This window comes from Leptonychotes weddellii, chromosome 10, assembly GCF_054177405.1.
Source record: "Leptonychotes weddellii isolate Sample4059 chromosome 10, ASM5417740v2, whole genome shotgun sequence".
Classification (NCBI taxonomy): domain Eukaryota; kingdom Metazoa; phylum Chordata; class Mammalia; order Carnivora; family Phocidae; genus Leptonychotes; species Leptonychotes weddellii.
Window position 1 is genome coordinate 52,980,838 of NC_138378.1, and position 15,729 is coordinate 52,996,566.

Genomic DNA, 15,729 nt, shown 5'->3' on the forward strand with positions numbered 1-15,729 from the left:
GTTTTAAATGGGTCATTCTGGCTGCTGTGTTGACAATAAGTGTGCAAATTTATGTCAAAATATCAAGCAAAGAGCACCAGAACTAAAAGAAAGAAAAATCAAAGCTGAGTCTATATACTTGTCAAGCAAGGAAATACACCAGTGAAAAAATTCACTGAGTAAATAATTCATGAAGTGGGAAAAGCCAGGGTTTTTTAAGTGTTAGAGAGAGGGAAAGGGGTTTGAGGTGGTTATGCTCATTAAGGATGGAAAACCAGGACTCTGGGTAGGAAAGAATAGCATTGGATAAAACAAGGCCCTTTGTTCACTGGACAGGAACAAGTCTTCAGTCAGGTCTAATAAGGGTCTGGTCTAGGGGTCACTTGAAGTTCACAGTCCTTTATCAGCTTCAGTTGGCTTGAACCCGTTGAAGTATAACACAGCATTCCATTAGGCAGGTGCTGTGAGTGAAAACTTTTCACTGTAAAAGTAGCTGGAAACAGGGGAAACTGTTAAGAAGTTCTTGCAGAATTCCTGGCAGAAGATGATGCGACTCATACCAGAGTGTGCCATGAAGGTGGTGAGAAATGGCTAGATTCTGGATATACACAGAGACGAGTAAAGAATAACTCTTAGGTTTATGGCCTATGCAACTGGATAGTCGGAGTTGCTCTGGAGATAGGAAAAGCTGTGGATAAAGCAAGCTGGGGGTGATTAGGAGTTCATGTGAGTTTCAGACATCTATGAGATGCTGGGGTGGGATCAGCAATAGACACAGCAAGGTCTGGCTAGTGACTTGAAGTTGGGACTTGAAAAAGCATAGCGTCCCACACCAGGAGACCACATGCAGTCAACTAGGGAGCCAGGGAGGTAGAGCCATGGGACTTCCAACAGTGTTTTCTCCTCTTCGTCCCAAATTTTAATTCAAATGTATTTTTATTAAATGCAAGTATTCTTGTAAGCCTCTTCAAATATTTTGTGAGTGAAGTGGGAGTATAAATCAATCAATGATCTTTGAAACTGTCACTGTGCCTAATATGGTGTTTTGAAAAAATAAGTACTTAATAGCTACCTCTGACAATCTCCTACTATGTGCCAGACATAGCCTATACATTTACAAACATCTTGCTTCATCTTCCCAAATTTATTAGGTATCATTTTACATAAAAGGAAAGTGAGGCCAGAAAAGTTGAGCAATTTCCCTATCATCATATAGCTAATAAAGGCAGGGCTGGGATTTAAGCCCAAATTCATCTGAGTTCCTTTTAACTCTGCTTCTAATAGTAGTTTATTAATCTGGCTAGAGAGCAAAGCAAGTAGAAGATGAGAAGTCCCAACAACCTATAGTTCCTGGCTTACGTCAACAGTTTTCAAACTTGAGCATGTACTAGAATCACTCAGGTGGCTTGTTAAAACGGATTGCTGGATCTCAAGCTCCCAGGTGATGCAGACACTGCTGGTCTAGCACTTTGAGAACTGCTGGTTTAGCAGGTTTTCCCTAATTTCCCAGCTGAAGAGCCTGCCTCCACCTGCCAAATGCCCAGGTCTCTCTAATTCCTCAAAGGGGAGAAGGGAGGTCTGGAGCTAATCAAGAACTTCAGAAGGGTCCTTGGTGATCGTTTCTTCTGTTTTAACTCCTAGTTCTCTCCTTCCCGAGGAACACAAGTGTTGGGGGAAAGGGGATAATGGAGTGATGGTGGCTCAACCCCGGGTGCTCAACACAGTTTACCAAGCTGTCTAGTAAGTCCTTCTTCTTTTATTATTATTCTCGCAGCAGTCTCCTTTTCCTTTCTGGGAAACAAACTTCCATTATCACCCCTCTGGCTCCCAATGTCCATTAGGTACAGGGAAGGTTCAGATACAGTGGGCTCTAAAAGCTTCTACAACTATTGGGGGGTGCCCATTAAGAACAAGATTAAAGCTTTATAAATACACAGTTAGGTGGAAGGCCTTGGAAGGAACTTATGCAGGAGAGGAGCCCTAAAACTTAAGCTTCACTAGCTTCATGGGAAATTGGCCTCTGATCAAACATGTCTGTATATGTCTAAGCTCCAATTATAGACATATGCAAGTTATTTCCCATGTGGCTCTTGAGCCTCAGGCTAATCAGGGGATGTAGTTGATTCCTGTGTAAGAGAACCTGAGCATTTCATAGTCAGAGAGACTTGTCTGCCCTGAACCTGGTAATGGGGGGAGGGTTGCCAACTCTTTGTGCTGCACATTGGAAAGTACTCTTTGCCCCAGCTAAGGCACTCAGTTACTTTTCCTTGGGCTTGATTTCTTTAGTGAGTTAAAAGCCTTCTAGAAATCTCTTTCCTTACATACACAAATACAGAAAATCCAACTTAGAGATAATTATTCCTACATTACATCGAGAACAAAATCTGATTATTCAATTTTAACACTAATATTCAGGAAAAGAAAATTGCTTTTCACAATCATTAGGGTAAGGTTATTAAAAATATACTAATTTATAAATAAAAAACTTAAGTGCTTGCTTGACAAAGAAGACTACTGCATAGGGTAGCACTTTGAGTTTCTTTCGTAAGCCTTTCTGAAGTCTTATTTTCCTTGGAAAGAGGCATGAGAAGGCTTCCTGAAGGATACTAAAGAAGGCGTTTGGGGCGCCTGGGTGGCTCAGATGGTTAAGCGTCTGCCTTCGGCTCAGGTCATGATCTCAGGGTCCTGGGATCGAGTCCCGCATCGGGCTCCCTGCTCCTTGGGAGCCTGCTTCTCCCTCTGCCTCTCTCTCTCTCTGTCTCTCATGAATAAATAAATAAAATTAAAAAAAAAAAAAAAAAAAAAAAGAAGGCGTTTGATTTGGGCCTTGCGGGAACTAGCTGTACAAAACGTCTTAAGAATTTCCAAGACGGACAAAGCCAGCACGGCCACTGGGCACTTTCTAAAGAACGATCTGCCCTCCCCGTCCAGGGTTACTGCTGCTTTATATACACACAGCAAAGGATTTTCCCGCAGCAAAGCAGGCACAATTCCAAGAGCAAGATGATTCCATCAAGCGCTTCTGGGAAGTGTGTCTTGAGGATATAACGATGAATGGAGTGGGTCCCTGTCCTCAAGGAAGCGCCAGGAACTGAACCAGGCCAGGAGTATTCTCAGGCGGCCCGAAAGGTGGAGGTGAGACGAGGAGTCACTGGAATGGATTTTCCGCGCTGGGCCTCGAGGTCCGGAGGCGCACCCAGTCCTCTGGAAGGCTCTCGCATTGCAGTACCAGAGATGCAAGGGGTTAGTTCCCGCCTTGGAGCAGCGGGCGAACCTCCCCCAGTGCCCCGCAGTTCCCCCGGCCCCGCCCACACCCCAAGGCGGCTGCGCGGCAAGGCCTCCTTGTCTCCACGTGATTGCCGTCACTGCCTCTGCGAAGCGTGAACCGCCATCATAAGTCCTGGCGGCTGGGCCCGGGCCTGCCTCCATCCTCCTCCTCCTCCTCCGCGGGGCAGCGGTGACAGGTTGGGGTTGTACTGCCTGTGTCCTGTCCGGCCGTGAAGGCGTGGCCCTCCGAGACCGGGACAAGAAATTCGGACCCACGGACTCCGGGGCAGACAGACTGACCTGCTGGCCCTCTAGGTGACGGTACGGCGGGGCGGTGCCCAGGGCCGCGCCCCGCCCCTCGCAGGCCAGCGCCCAGAGCCCGCGGCCCGTGCCCGTTTCCAGTATGGCCGCCCGCCGTGTTTGACCCGTGGCCTCTCCGCTTCGACTCTTCGTAGGCGATGCCGAGGCCGAGGCCGTGACTGACACTCTTGCTCACACGCACGCACGGACCCGGACCCACGCCCGGAGCCCGAGCCCTGGGCCCGGAACCGCTCTCGCACCCGGCGCCGCGGCCAAAACCTGGACCACGGCTCCCGCGCCGCCGCTGCCGCCGCCTCGCCGAGAAGGGCCGCGCCGGACTTCGAGCGCGGCGGCCCCCGGCCGGCAGGGATGGGGAAGTGGGCTGGAGGAGGAGCAGCAGGAGCCGCCGCCGCCTCCACGTCCGCAGGGGCCGGTGTGGAGCCCGCGGCCAGCCGCGGCGGGGGCCCGCGGAGCGCGGCCGCCGGCCTACTGGGAGCGCTGCACCTGGTGATGACCCTCGTAGTGGCCGCGGCGCGGGCGGAGAAGGAAGGTGGGTGTCAGCCGGCCGGCAGCTCCCAGGCCCGGCCCCGCGGCTGTCAGCGCGCCCTCCCGGAGGCGGCCGCGGGGCTGCGAGCGGGGAGGAAGGGCTGCGGCTCGGGGCTCGGAGGGCGGCCGAGCGCGCAGCTCCGTCCGGCGCGAAGTTGCTCGGTCGAGTCCCGTCCCGAGCCGGGAACTTGCAGTTCCAATGCCAGCTCGCGGCGTTGGCTGCACGGAGTTGTTCTTGTTCTCCGTGATTCCTTCCCCTTGTCTTTCCTCTTGACTGCTGTCACTGCCTTTTCAAAACTTCCTGAGTTCTCGTATCTTCTTGCCACTTGGCCCATTGTGTAGGAGGGGCATATTTTTAGACTTGATTGCTGTTAATACTCAAATTTTAGGACACTTTCCCCCCTTTGGTTGTGGTTTTGATAACGGCGTGCACATAGAAAATGTCGTAGTAAAAATAGCAAGACTGGTGGAAAGGGTTCAAAACATAGCTTACAAAATTTTACTTTGAATTTGTTCAAACATTTCTTGAAGAGGAATCTTGTTTTCTTCAGCTTCCCTCTCCTTTATCGCTTTGCAGTATTGGTTGTTTAGCTAGCAGTTCGGTATATATAATACAATTCTGTTTAGTTCTCTAGTAAGTTATTAGAAGTCTGTTTACATTTTTAATTTATTTTAAGATTGGGTGTCATCTTTAATGTGGCAGAGTTTAAAAACAAATATCGTTTCTAGTTTGCAAACCTTTATTGTAATTTAGTTGAGAACTGACCCCTATTTTTTAAAAAAAACCCATTAGTATCGAATGATACTAATGTAAAACTGGTACTTCTACAGGGTTAAAAATTATTTTGTAACCTAGAGGACCAAATCTGTAGTTGTGTCGGCACTACCTTTTTTTGACCCTAGGGAAATGAGTGGTCACAGAGTTTTCACAAAGAAATCACCAAAAGTGAATGGTTTTTAAAAAGCTAAGCAGAACTTGTTAGTTTAGCTTCCACTTTCCACTCAACTGCCACTACAAGAAAATAATGTTTTGCCACAGTAACTTTCCAGTTGGTGTTCTGCTTTATGATTTAAGTCACTTGTTATCGTTATTGAAGGCAATAACTAAATGCAAACCAAATTAATGTTAAAGTACTAATGTGTTTCTCTCTACTGTTCAAAACATTCCATTCTCTCATTTAACTCTGTAAGCAACCTTAGTCTGGGTTAACATAGGTGGAAATTATTAAGAGAATTGCTATCTATTGAAAGAATTAATTGACAGAGGCAAGATTATTTCCAGAATAAAATATTGCTGCTTTAGGACTAGTCAGGCCTGTTACTGTCATAGTTCATTGATTGGTTACAGATCTGCAGTTAGATGATTGTTACTATTGTGTGTCCAGTACGGTCTGGCATGTAGTTGGTGTCCAATAAAGCTAAAACAGTACAATAATTTAATGGGCATGTCTCCTTTTGTTCCAAGTAGTCCTTGGCAGGTATTGTGTCCTTGCTTCTCTGTTCTTTTGCTTACCTTATACAGTGCCAGGCACACAGTAAGGACTTAACATATGTTGAGTGAATGACTGTCTTCATGGGCCATTAGCACGGGGAAATAAAATAATGATTGAGTCTCATAAAACATTAAGTTTATATTATCCTTCTGCTGCTTTTCCCCCCACAGCCATATATATGCTAATTTTCTGTGTATAGTTAACAAATCCCTTGTTTGAGAAATGTCAGCCTAAATTATATTTGCTAATTTCCTGTTTGTTTAGTTTATAAGTTTGAGTGAATATCTCTAATACCCCTAAGTGTAAGGCTCAGATGAGGAGAATTTCTTGCCAGGGTGTAAAGTATGAAAAGATGTGGTTGATTCAGTCAGTGGTCCTGGCAGAATCAAACAGCTTTTGTGGCCCATGTTGTTGTGTCTGTACGAACAGTTTGAATGTACAAACCAGCTAGTCAAGATATTGATGGTAATTATACTATTATAGAACATAAGCCTCTGCCCATCATAGATGCAATCTGGTTCTAATCAAGTATTCTGTGAAGGTTGCTCCAAAAATGGCCTGTGCTTTCAGCCTTCTTGCTGATCAAACTATAGTATTGTTGTTTGAGTTAGTAGAAGAAATGAGATTGATTTTTACATGATGGTGATACCATGAGTTTGGCATCTGATAGGTCACAAATACAGCATTTGCCCTAAAAAAGTGCTGTTGAGTTTTTTCAGGAAGCTGGGCAGATTTCTGAAGGTAGCTGAGTTCAGTTTGTCAATTTATACCCTGAGGACTTTTTGTGTTTATGCTAGTAGTATAAACTAGTGATTTTTCAAAGTTAAGATTTTCCTGCAATATTAATGATGGTTCTCTGGGTGTTTTGTATTTTGTATATTTTTCGTCAGTTGCAGCAGAATTTCACTAGAAAATCTTCACAACAAAATAAAACTCATTGTCTCTTGAAGAAAAACAGCAGAAATAGCAAAGTGCATTATCTAATGCAGTTTTTCATGTTTGGACTAGATGTTAATTTCCTTAAGTCAGAAGCATGAGCCATTCCTTGTCTTAACATCCTGGATGTTTTAACATTCCTGTATCTTAACATCCAATTTTACTGATCAGTGGGGGTGTATAATTATTTCAGAGAAAAGGGACCTTTCAGAATATTTTGGCTGTGCTCTACAGTTTGTAAGGATTTTGAAAGAGTTGGGAGAGGAAGAAGTTACTATGATTACTACAGATAACTCACTTATTCTGGATTGGTGTCAAAATTTTTCTTGAAGCTAAGATCTAGATATTGAGAATAGTGAAAATAGATATGTGTAGTAAAAATATAAAAATATGTATGAAAATATGTGTATGTATGTTAAACACATAACTTTTAGTAGTATTTTGATTTTTTAAAAAATATTTTTATTTATTTATTTGAGAGAGAGAGAGAGGAGCAGAAGGAGAGGGGCAAGCAGACTCCACGCTGAGCACCGAACCCAGTGCGGGACTTGATTACACGACCCTGAGATCAAGACCTGAGCCAAAACCAAGAGTCGGATGTCTAACCGACTGAGCCACCCAGGCGCCCCAGTAGTATTTTGATTTATTAATTTGCCCATTGTGGCCAGCAGATAGGAGCTTTTGAAAAGAGCATCTTATATCCGGTAATAAAGTTTCACTGTCAAGTGGGTTTTGGAAGGAATGGTTGTCTTTTAATTTATTATAAATAAAAAGCTACGTTTTATGTATCTAGTAGATATAAACTTGGATAGATTTTCAGGAATATGGTTGTTTTAGTCTGTGACAAATTTCAGTGTCACATGTATTATTAATTGGCTATTAATGGCAAGGCAAAGTTTGGTATTCTTTATTAGGGGTTTTAAACTTGTTTGCTGGGTACTTTTTTTCTTTTAAGATTTTTTTGTTTTTTATTTGACAGAGAGTACAAGCAGGGGGACTGGCAGGCAGAGGGAGAGGGAGAAGCAGGCTCCGCCAATGTGGGGGTCAATCCCAGGACCTTGGGATCATGACCTGAGCCGAAGGCAGATGCTTAACCATCTGAGCCACCCAGGATACTTGAGTTTTGTGTAGAAATTTTTGTTTTTAAGTTTGTATTTGTGACAGACACAGGAGGAGGGTCCAAAAATGTTTTATCTACAAAGCATATGAACAAAATACTTAGTAATAAAGGCCACAAGAAAAGAAATTAAAATGTAATTAGGGGATTTGTTTTAGGATGGTAGAATTGATTAGGAGTGGTATTTTTTTCTAATCAAATTATTACTTTATAATGTAAAAATATTTTTAGAAGTGATTTTCTTAAGAGTGAGTTGTTTTAATCTTTTGTATGGTAGTAGAATGGCTACTCTTTAATTTGAGCCTAGTAAGTAGAACGTTACTTTGTTAAAACTGCTTCACTAATGAACTTTTGTTGGCTTACTTTTACTAAAAGCTGTTTGCTACTGCCAGAAGCTTTGGAATCCTGTAGTTGGAAAAAGTGTGTCCTCTCTTTCTCTTGTTAATGACTATTTTCCTTCTCTTTATAATCCTTTCAATGGGTCCTCATAGACTCTTGCCAAAAAAGATCAGCTTTGAGAGTAGATGTAAAATCATCTAATTTGTTATCATCCGGAGTAGTAATAAGCCAAACTACTCTTGGGGAAAAATTAAATCATTGCTGAGTGCTTGATATTTTAGAAACTCTTTTTCATCTAAACGTGGCTTGAGCTTTCTGACCGGCCTTGGCAGATGGAGAGGCCTTTTTTTCTGGGGCTGAATTTTTCCTCACTATCTGTTTTAAGCAGCATCAGAGACTGTTGATAGCTGCTTCCTGGAACTTTTCTCCTTTCATTTCCATGACTTTGTACTTCTTGGTTATCATCCTGCCTTAGTCGTCAGTCACTGCTTTCTAGTCGCCCATGGGATGTCTTTCTTCACACGTGTGTGCAGCCACCCACATGCACTGCGCATGTCCAGGTCAGAATTATCTCACACCATCCTGGTTTCCCAGTTTTTATTAATGCTGTGATTATTCTCACTGCCACTTGGTCTTGTTTTTGACCCCTTAGCAAGTGGTGTCAGTGTCTGTTCCCCATCTTGGTCAGCTCTCCCACAGCCTCCCGCCCGGAGGCATTGCGGTGGGCTCTCCCCTCCGGACTTTCTCCATTTCTGTGTGCATTGTCTTTGTTACTCATTCTGACACATTTAGCAACTTAAAATTTTATGGGTGACATTTCTTCACCCAGACTGGAATTTTTGAACCTTGGTCAAAAATACCTATGGTATGCACATAGCAGGCATTCAGTTTTAAATGAAGGTTTACCTAAAATGACCTTATCTTCCCCCTTATACCTGAGACTGGGCTGAGAGTCAAGAGTACAGGTGAAACTTGGACCTTGGTTGCTGGTGTCATTAGGAATTCTGCTATAATAAGACAAAGGGTGACACCACTTTTTTCTTTGCATGTTGCTTTTCCCTGTAACTGAGCGATATACACTTATGTAAACCACACTTCTGTAACTTTTGGATTTTAAGGTTTCAGATTCTATTATACACCAATGTATGGATCATGAAACAGGCACAGAGAAATTAAGTAGTATTCTGAAGGTAACAGAGTTGGTAGATGGTTGAGCCATGTTCATCCCAAGCCGTCTGTTCCTAGAACCAACTATATAATCCTAGATGAGTACTTCGGTAGTAGATTTTGATATATACCAGTTGGAGAAAGAGCAGGACTGCCAGTTCCTGCAGAGGCAGGATATCAAGTATTCCACTGAAGTGCACTTTTTTTTTTTTAACCAGCTGTAAACATCCATATCATCCATATCGTTAACCAGTAAAATGATCACAGGCCATTCTGGATCATGTACATTCTTAACAGGAAACCAAGGAAACCCATGAATAAATAACCTAGGGAACAGATACTTGGTAATGAAAGCTACTGACTCTGTTCTCAATGATTTAAGTACCTGATAGATTCTCAAGTCAAGATTAAGACTAAAATCTGTGAACATTCCTTAGTTCTAGATTGGTATGACAGGTTAGCCTAGACATGTGGAATATTCTCAGAAACTAGCCCTGATTAAAAGGAACTGGAGATAATCCAAAGGCTGGTAGTGGCATCAGCTTTTGACAATGGGGAAATCTCTTTGAGACTTCCATTAGAGGTCCAGGAGCTCCCAAAGAAGTTCATTTCTAATACTTTGTTCATTCTTATGAAGGCATTTTTGAGTTAGGTGGTCATTAGTTTCATTCATAGTACTAGATCAGTTTTTCTTTCATTCCTGTGTGATTGCCTTAGAAAGATTCTTAGAAAGCCATAACTCTTTGATTCATTTTGTTACATAGAGCACTTAGAGCAACGGTCTGAAAAATGCCTAAAGTCTAAGAGGATCCTTGACATGTCTGTCACAATCAAGTGTCAAACCTGCTTTGTTTCTATATAATTATAAAAAAACACATAAAATTTACCATCTTAACCATCTTAAGAGTACTGTTCAGTAGTATTAAGTGTATTCACATTGTTGTGGAACAGATCTCCAGAATTTTTTCATATTGTACAATTGAAACTCTATCCATATCTATTGAACAACAACTCCCCATCTCTCTTCCCTGCTCCAGCCCCATCATTCTACTTTCCGTTTTTATGAATTTGAATATTTTAGATACCTCATATAAGTGGAATCATGCAGGGTCTTTTTGTGGCTGGCTTATTTCACTTAGCATAATGTCCTGAAGGTTCATCATATTGTAGCATGTGACAGGATTTCCTTCCTTTTTAAGGCTCAGTAATATTTTGCTGTATTTATATACCATTTTTTTCCATTTCATTTATCCATTTACTCACCAATGGACATTTGGATTGCTTTGACTTCTTGGCTGTTGTAAATAATTCTGCTATGGACATGGGTGTGCAAATGTCTCTTTGAGATCCTGCTTTTAATTCTTTTGGGATATATACCCACAAGTGGGATTACTGGGTCACATGGTAGTCCTATTATTTATTTATTTATTTATTTAAGATTTTATCTATTTATTTGACAGAGAGAGACATAGCGAGAGAGGGAACACAAGCAGGGGGAGTGGGAGAGGGATAAGCAGGCTTCCCGCAGAGCAGGGAGCCGACGCGGGGCTCAATCCCAGGACCCTGGGATCATGACCTGAGCCGAAGGCAGACGCTTAATGACTGAGCCACCCAGGCGCCCAGTAGTCCTATTTTTATTTTTTTTTAAGATTTTATTTGACAGAGAGAGCACAAGCAGAGGGAGAGAGAGGGAGAAGCAGGTTCCCTGCTGAGCAAGGAGCCTGATGTGGGACTCGATCCCAGGACCCTGGGATCATGACCTGGGCCGAAGGCAGCCGCTTAACCGACTGAGCCACCCAGGCGTCCCCTATTTTTAATTTTTTAAGCAACTGCCATACTATTTTCCATAGTAGCTGCACCATTTTACAGTTCTACCAACAGTTTACAAAGGTTCAGTTTCTCCACATTCTTGTTATCTTCTGTTACTTGTTATCTTCTGTTTTTGTTTGTTTGTTTATGGTGGCTATCCTAATGAATGTAAGGTTATATCTCATTGTGGTTTTCATTTGCATTTTTGTAACTGATATTGAGCATCTTTTTATAGGCTTGTTGGCCATTCATATATATATATATTTTATTTTTATTTTTTTGAGAAGTAGCTCTCAAGTCCTTTGACCACTTTTAAATTGGGTTATTTCTGTTGTTGAGTTGCAGGAGTTCTTTATATATACTGGTTATTAACTCCTCATCAGATGGATGATTTGCAGATACTTTTCTCCCATTCCATAGGTTGCCCTTTTACTCTTTTGATTGTAACCTTTGATACACAGAAGTTTTTAAGTCTGATATAGTCCCATTTGTCTGTTTTTGCTTTTGTTGCCTGCACTTTTAATGTCCTACCTGAGAAAACATTGTCAAATCCGATGTCATGAAGCTTTTCCCCTGTTTTCTCTAGGAATTTTAGATTTAGATCTTTCATTTTATTCTTTGATCTGTTTACAGTTAATTTTTGTATGAGTGTCCACATTCATTCTTTTGCTTGTGAATACCCTGTTTCCCAGCACCATTTGTTGAAGAGATGTCCTTTCCCCAGTGAGTGGTCTTGGAACCCTTGTATGACGATCATGTGACCATATATGAGAATTTATTTCTGGGCTCTCTATTCCATTGGTCTGTTTGTCTATGCAAGGACCACACTTTCCGTTACTGTAGCTTTGTTACATGTTTCAAAATCAGGAAGTGTAAATCCTCAGTTTGTTTTCGCTGTTTGGGGTCCCTTGAAATCCCATATGGATTTTAGGATGGTATTTTCTGTTTATGCAAAAAATGCTCTTGTCGTTTTGATAGGGATTGCATGGAATCTATAAATTGCTTTGGGTAGTTTGGACATCTAAACAGTATTGTCTTCCAGTTCCTGAACATGGGATGTCATTCCATTTATCTGTGTTGTCTTTAATTTCTTTCAGCAGTGTTTGTAGTTTTCAATGTGTACAAGCCTTTTTCCTCTTGGTTATTATATTTATTCTTAGGTATTTTATTTTTTATGCTACTATAAATCAAACCTGCATTTTTTAACAAATTATCTCAATTATTGTATGAGTAAGTGTTGTGAACTTGTAGTGTTTGAGAAAAGAAACATGCTCTGTATTTGAAACAAAATATTCTACATGTTTAAAGTATTTCCTTAGATTGCTTACCTATAAACTGAAACATATTTTTAAGTCTTCTTAAGTTCTAAGAAATTTGTGACTATTTTCTAAATCAGTTACGATTGCAAAATGTTATGACAGTCTAACTTTGTTTCTTAACTAATTCTGTTTTATATAGTTATAGTATTACATTTGGATCAAAACATGTGATAGTAAAAACCTGTCGCAGCAGTAAAGTTTGAGAAATAGCCCAAGACAACTCTACTGATAGAAATTAATTAGCAGTTTGTATTCATGGTATGGCAAGGGCCCTACCTGGATATTCTTTTTTGGGGAATGATTAAATTGGAAGCAGAAGATTTTCTAAGGAATTATTTATAGTAGAAAGGTGTGTCTAGAACTTAAGCCTTATCTCAGAGCTCTTTATAAATAAAGTTTGTCATTCCAAAAGTTATTTGGTAGAGCAGTGCATAAGAGAGGGCAGTGTGCTTTTCAAACTGGATCACTTTAAGAAATGCTTGGTGAATTGGTGACTTCATGTGAAGTATTGCTTCTTGATTTGCAAATAGGGAATGAAGTAGTGGTTAGCACTACCAAGAGTCAATTTCTCTTTTCAGATCTTTCACATGTAGGGGAATTATTTCATATTTAAAGGTTTATCTCACCATACCGGGGGCTTCTCTTGGGTTCTGTCTGGATGTGAAAAAAGGTTACTTGAGACTCATGTTGACGAGAAGAAGATGCAAGAAAGAAGCAGGCTGGAGTTAGACTGAATTTTAATAGGATCTTAGACAGTCTTGTAAATAGAAAATTTCTGAATATTGTCAGTTCCTTCCCAACCGCATTTGGGTTTATTTGTGCTCATATAGGAGCATGAGCTTTTGGAGGGTAAGGACTGGGTCATGTTCTTCCTGGACCAAGCATTTTAAGTGTTTGAACACCTTCAGTCCTGTCTTGGTAGAAGAAGCAGTGAACCATAACCAATTAAAGATGAACCAGAATGAAGAAAAGGTATTTCTGAAATGGTAGTATTTATACAAGTTTGATTTTTCACCACTTCGGGACTATAGTATGTTTGCAGTTATTGCCTCTAATTGGTAATGCCTATAATTACTTAATGACGATGGCTAATGTTTATCACGTACTTTCTTTGTGCAAGCACTGTGTTAATTGCTTTGCATACCTTATCTCATTTAATCCTCACATTAGCCCTATGTGGGGTGCCAGTCCTTCTTCCTTAACTCTTCAGATAAATTCTTGGTTACAATTCCTCTGTGGCTGTCAGTACTCCTGGGGGGGTGCTTGCTTGTGATAGTATAATACATGATTCTAATCTCCAGTAAAATGAGACAGTATAATATATAATAAGTCCTCCTATGCGTACAGTTTGGAGGTCAGTTTTGGAAAAACTTTTTTCACTTTCACAAAAAATTCATGTTGATTGTAAAAATGAAACAAGTTATAAAATATGGATGAGTAAATGGAGAACAGTTTCTATAATCTATCAAGTACAAAGAACCAGGGCACCTGAGTGGCTCAGTTGGTTAAGTGTCCGACTCTTGGTTTTGGCTCAGGTCCTGATATCGCGGTTGTGGGATCGAGCCTCGCATCAGGCTCTGTGCTCAGTGCGGAGTCAGCTTCAGTTTCTCTCTCTCCCTCTCACACACACTCTGGCTCTCTCTCTCAAATAGATAAATAAAATCTTAAAAAAAAAAACAAAACCAACATCAGTCATCAATTTTCTAGTCTCTGTTCCTTCTCTTGCTTTTTCTCCCCCTGCTCCCCATTTGAAAAATAGATATTTGCCACATGGCCTTTGAAAAAAACTATCAGTTCACATTTCAACAATATTTTGTGAGGGTGCCTGCTTTCCCTCATTGGCTGTTACTCTTCTTTTAAGTCCTCACCAATCTGGCAAGAAAAGTTGTCACTTTGTTTTAATTGACTTTTTAAAAATTGCTCCTGTTTCTTAACCACGGTTTTGTACCACTGAGTGATGAGACAGTCAGGTGTAAGAAGTACCTCAGGTTCAGAGAGGAGGGCTCAAGAGCTCTAGCTGGTATTCTGAGACTCATAACCTCGGGAGATTCTGAGTGATCCTAGGTAGTATTCTGCATATGGACCTAAGTCAAAATGTGTGTTCACGAAGAAAGAATTCCGGACACCACCGTTCTGTGTATGGCAAGGAGTTGGAGGAGGAAGAACATATCAGAACTGCTTTGTGAGTTACCTCAGTCAGTGAGAGAACTCATGGCCTTGCCTAGGACTCTAAGAGGTAATATTGGGAAGTGGAAATAGTGACTCACAGTGTGGCTCTGGTCTCTGGCCATCTGCTTTCTGGCTGTGTGACTGGTAAGTATGACTGACCACTTTATGTCGAAGTTTCGTTATCCATAGAGTAGGAATAATAACAGCATCTTTCTCATTGAGTTGTTGCAAAGATTTACTGAGGTGGTGGGTAAAAAGCTCTCAACACAGTGTCTGACACATTTAAAAAATTACTAGTAAGACTGAATACTGTTATACATTTGCTAGCCATTTGTATTTCTTTTGTATTGTTTGATTCTGTCTTTTGTCAATTTTTCTGTTGGGGTTTGGATTTTTCTTTTTGACTTAAGTGAACAATTAAGGATTTCAATTTTCTACATTTCAATTTTATGTTTATATCATTATTTTAAGATTTATTGGCCAAATCTGTCACTCTTTTCCTTTATGGTTTCTGCCTTTGTTGTTATGTGTAAAAAGCCCTATGCATGAAATATATTCAATATTTTTTTCTCTATGATTCTATTTGTAAATGAAAACCTTTAATTCATCAGTCTGTTGGTATCTGGTAGGGAATCTATTTTTCTCAAATGGTTAGTTGCCTTAACACCAGTTACTGAGTTATACACAATATTTCCTTTTCATGCAAATTCTCTCTCATACTTGGATGAGTTACTTGATTTTGCTTTTTTCCTAACTGATGTATATTTTTGTTTTAAATTTATTTTAAGTATTCCATCTTTGTCTTATTTTTATTTTATTCATTTGTCCATTTTATTAGCTGGGTATTCATTTGTCCATTTTATTAGCTGGCTTGGCAGGTCATTCCTTCCCCCTAAATTGCTGTTCTTCCAAAAACATTTTCTTGTCTGTCTTGTTTTTATTCTCTACAAACCCTAAAATCATTTTGAAGAAAATATAAAATTTTTTATTTGCTTTTTTTAAAAAAGATTTTATTTATTTGACAGAGAGAGAGCACAAGCAGCGGGAGGGGCTGAGGGAGAGGGAGAAGCGGACTCCCCACTGAGCAGGGAGCCTGATGCTGGGCTTGATCCCAGGACCCTGGGATTATGACCTGAGCCAAAGGCAGTCGCTTAACTGACTGTGCCATCCAGGCGCCCCTCTCTTTGCTTTTTGATTAGGATTACATTAAAATATTAGACAAATTTGGAACTTGTTGACATCTTTTTTAATATTTTCTATTTTCCTTTCACACACACACACACACACA

General features: G+C 40.8%; 1 protein-coding gene across 2 annotated transcripts in view; it reads left to right on the forward strand.

Annotated features, from left to right (window-relative positions):
* Nucleotides 1-3,426: 3,426 nt before the first annotated feature.
* TMEM131 (transmembrane protein 131) overlaps nucleotides 3,427-15,729 on the forward strand; it is a 220,372-nt gene continuing 208,069 nt past the window's right edge. The window contains exon 1 of one of the 2 annotated variants that reach the window (XM_081833431.1): nucleotides 3,427-4,096. In XM_081833431.1, the coding sequence (XP_081689557.1) occupies nucleotides 3,916-4,096 (181 nt within the window). In that variant the 5' untranslated portion in view covers nucleotides 3,427-3,915. The remainder of the gene's footprint in view (nucleotides 4,097-15,729) is intronic. The other variant, XM_081833432.1, reaches the window with a different exon arrangement.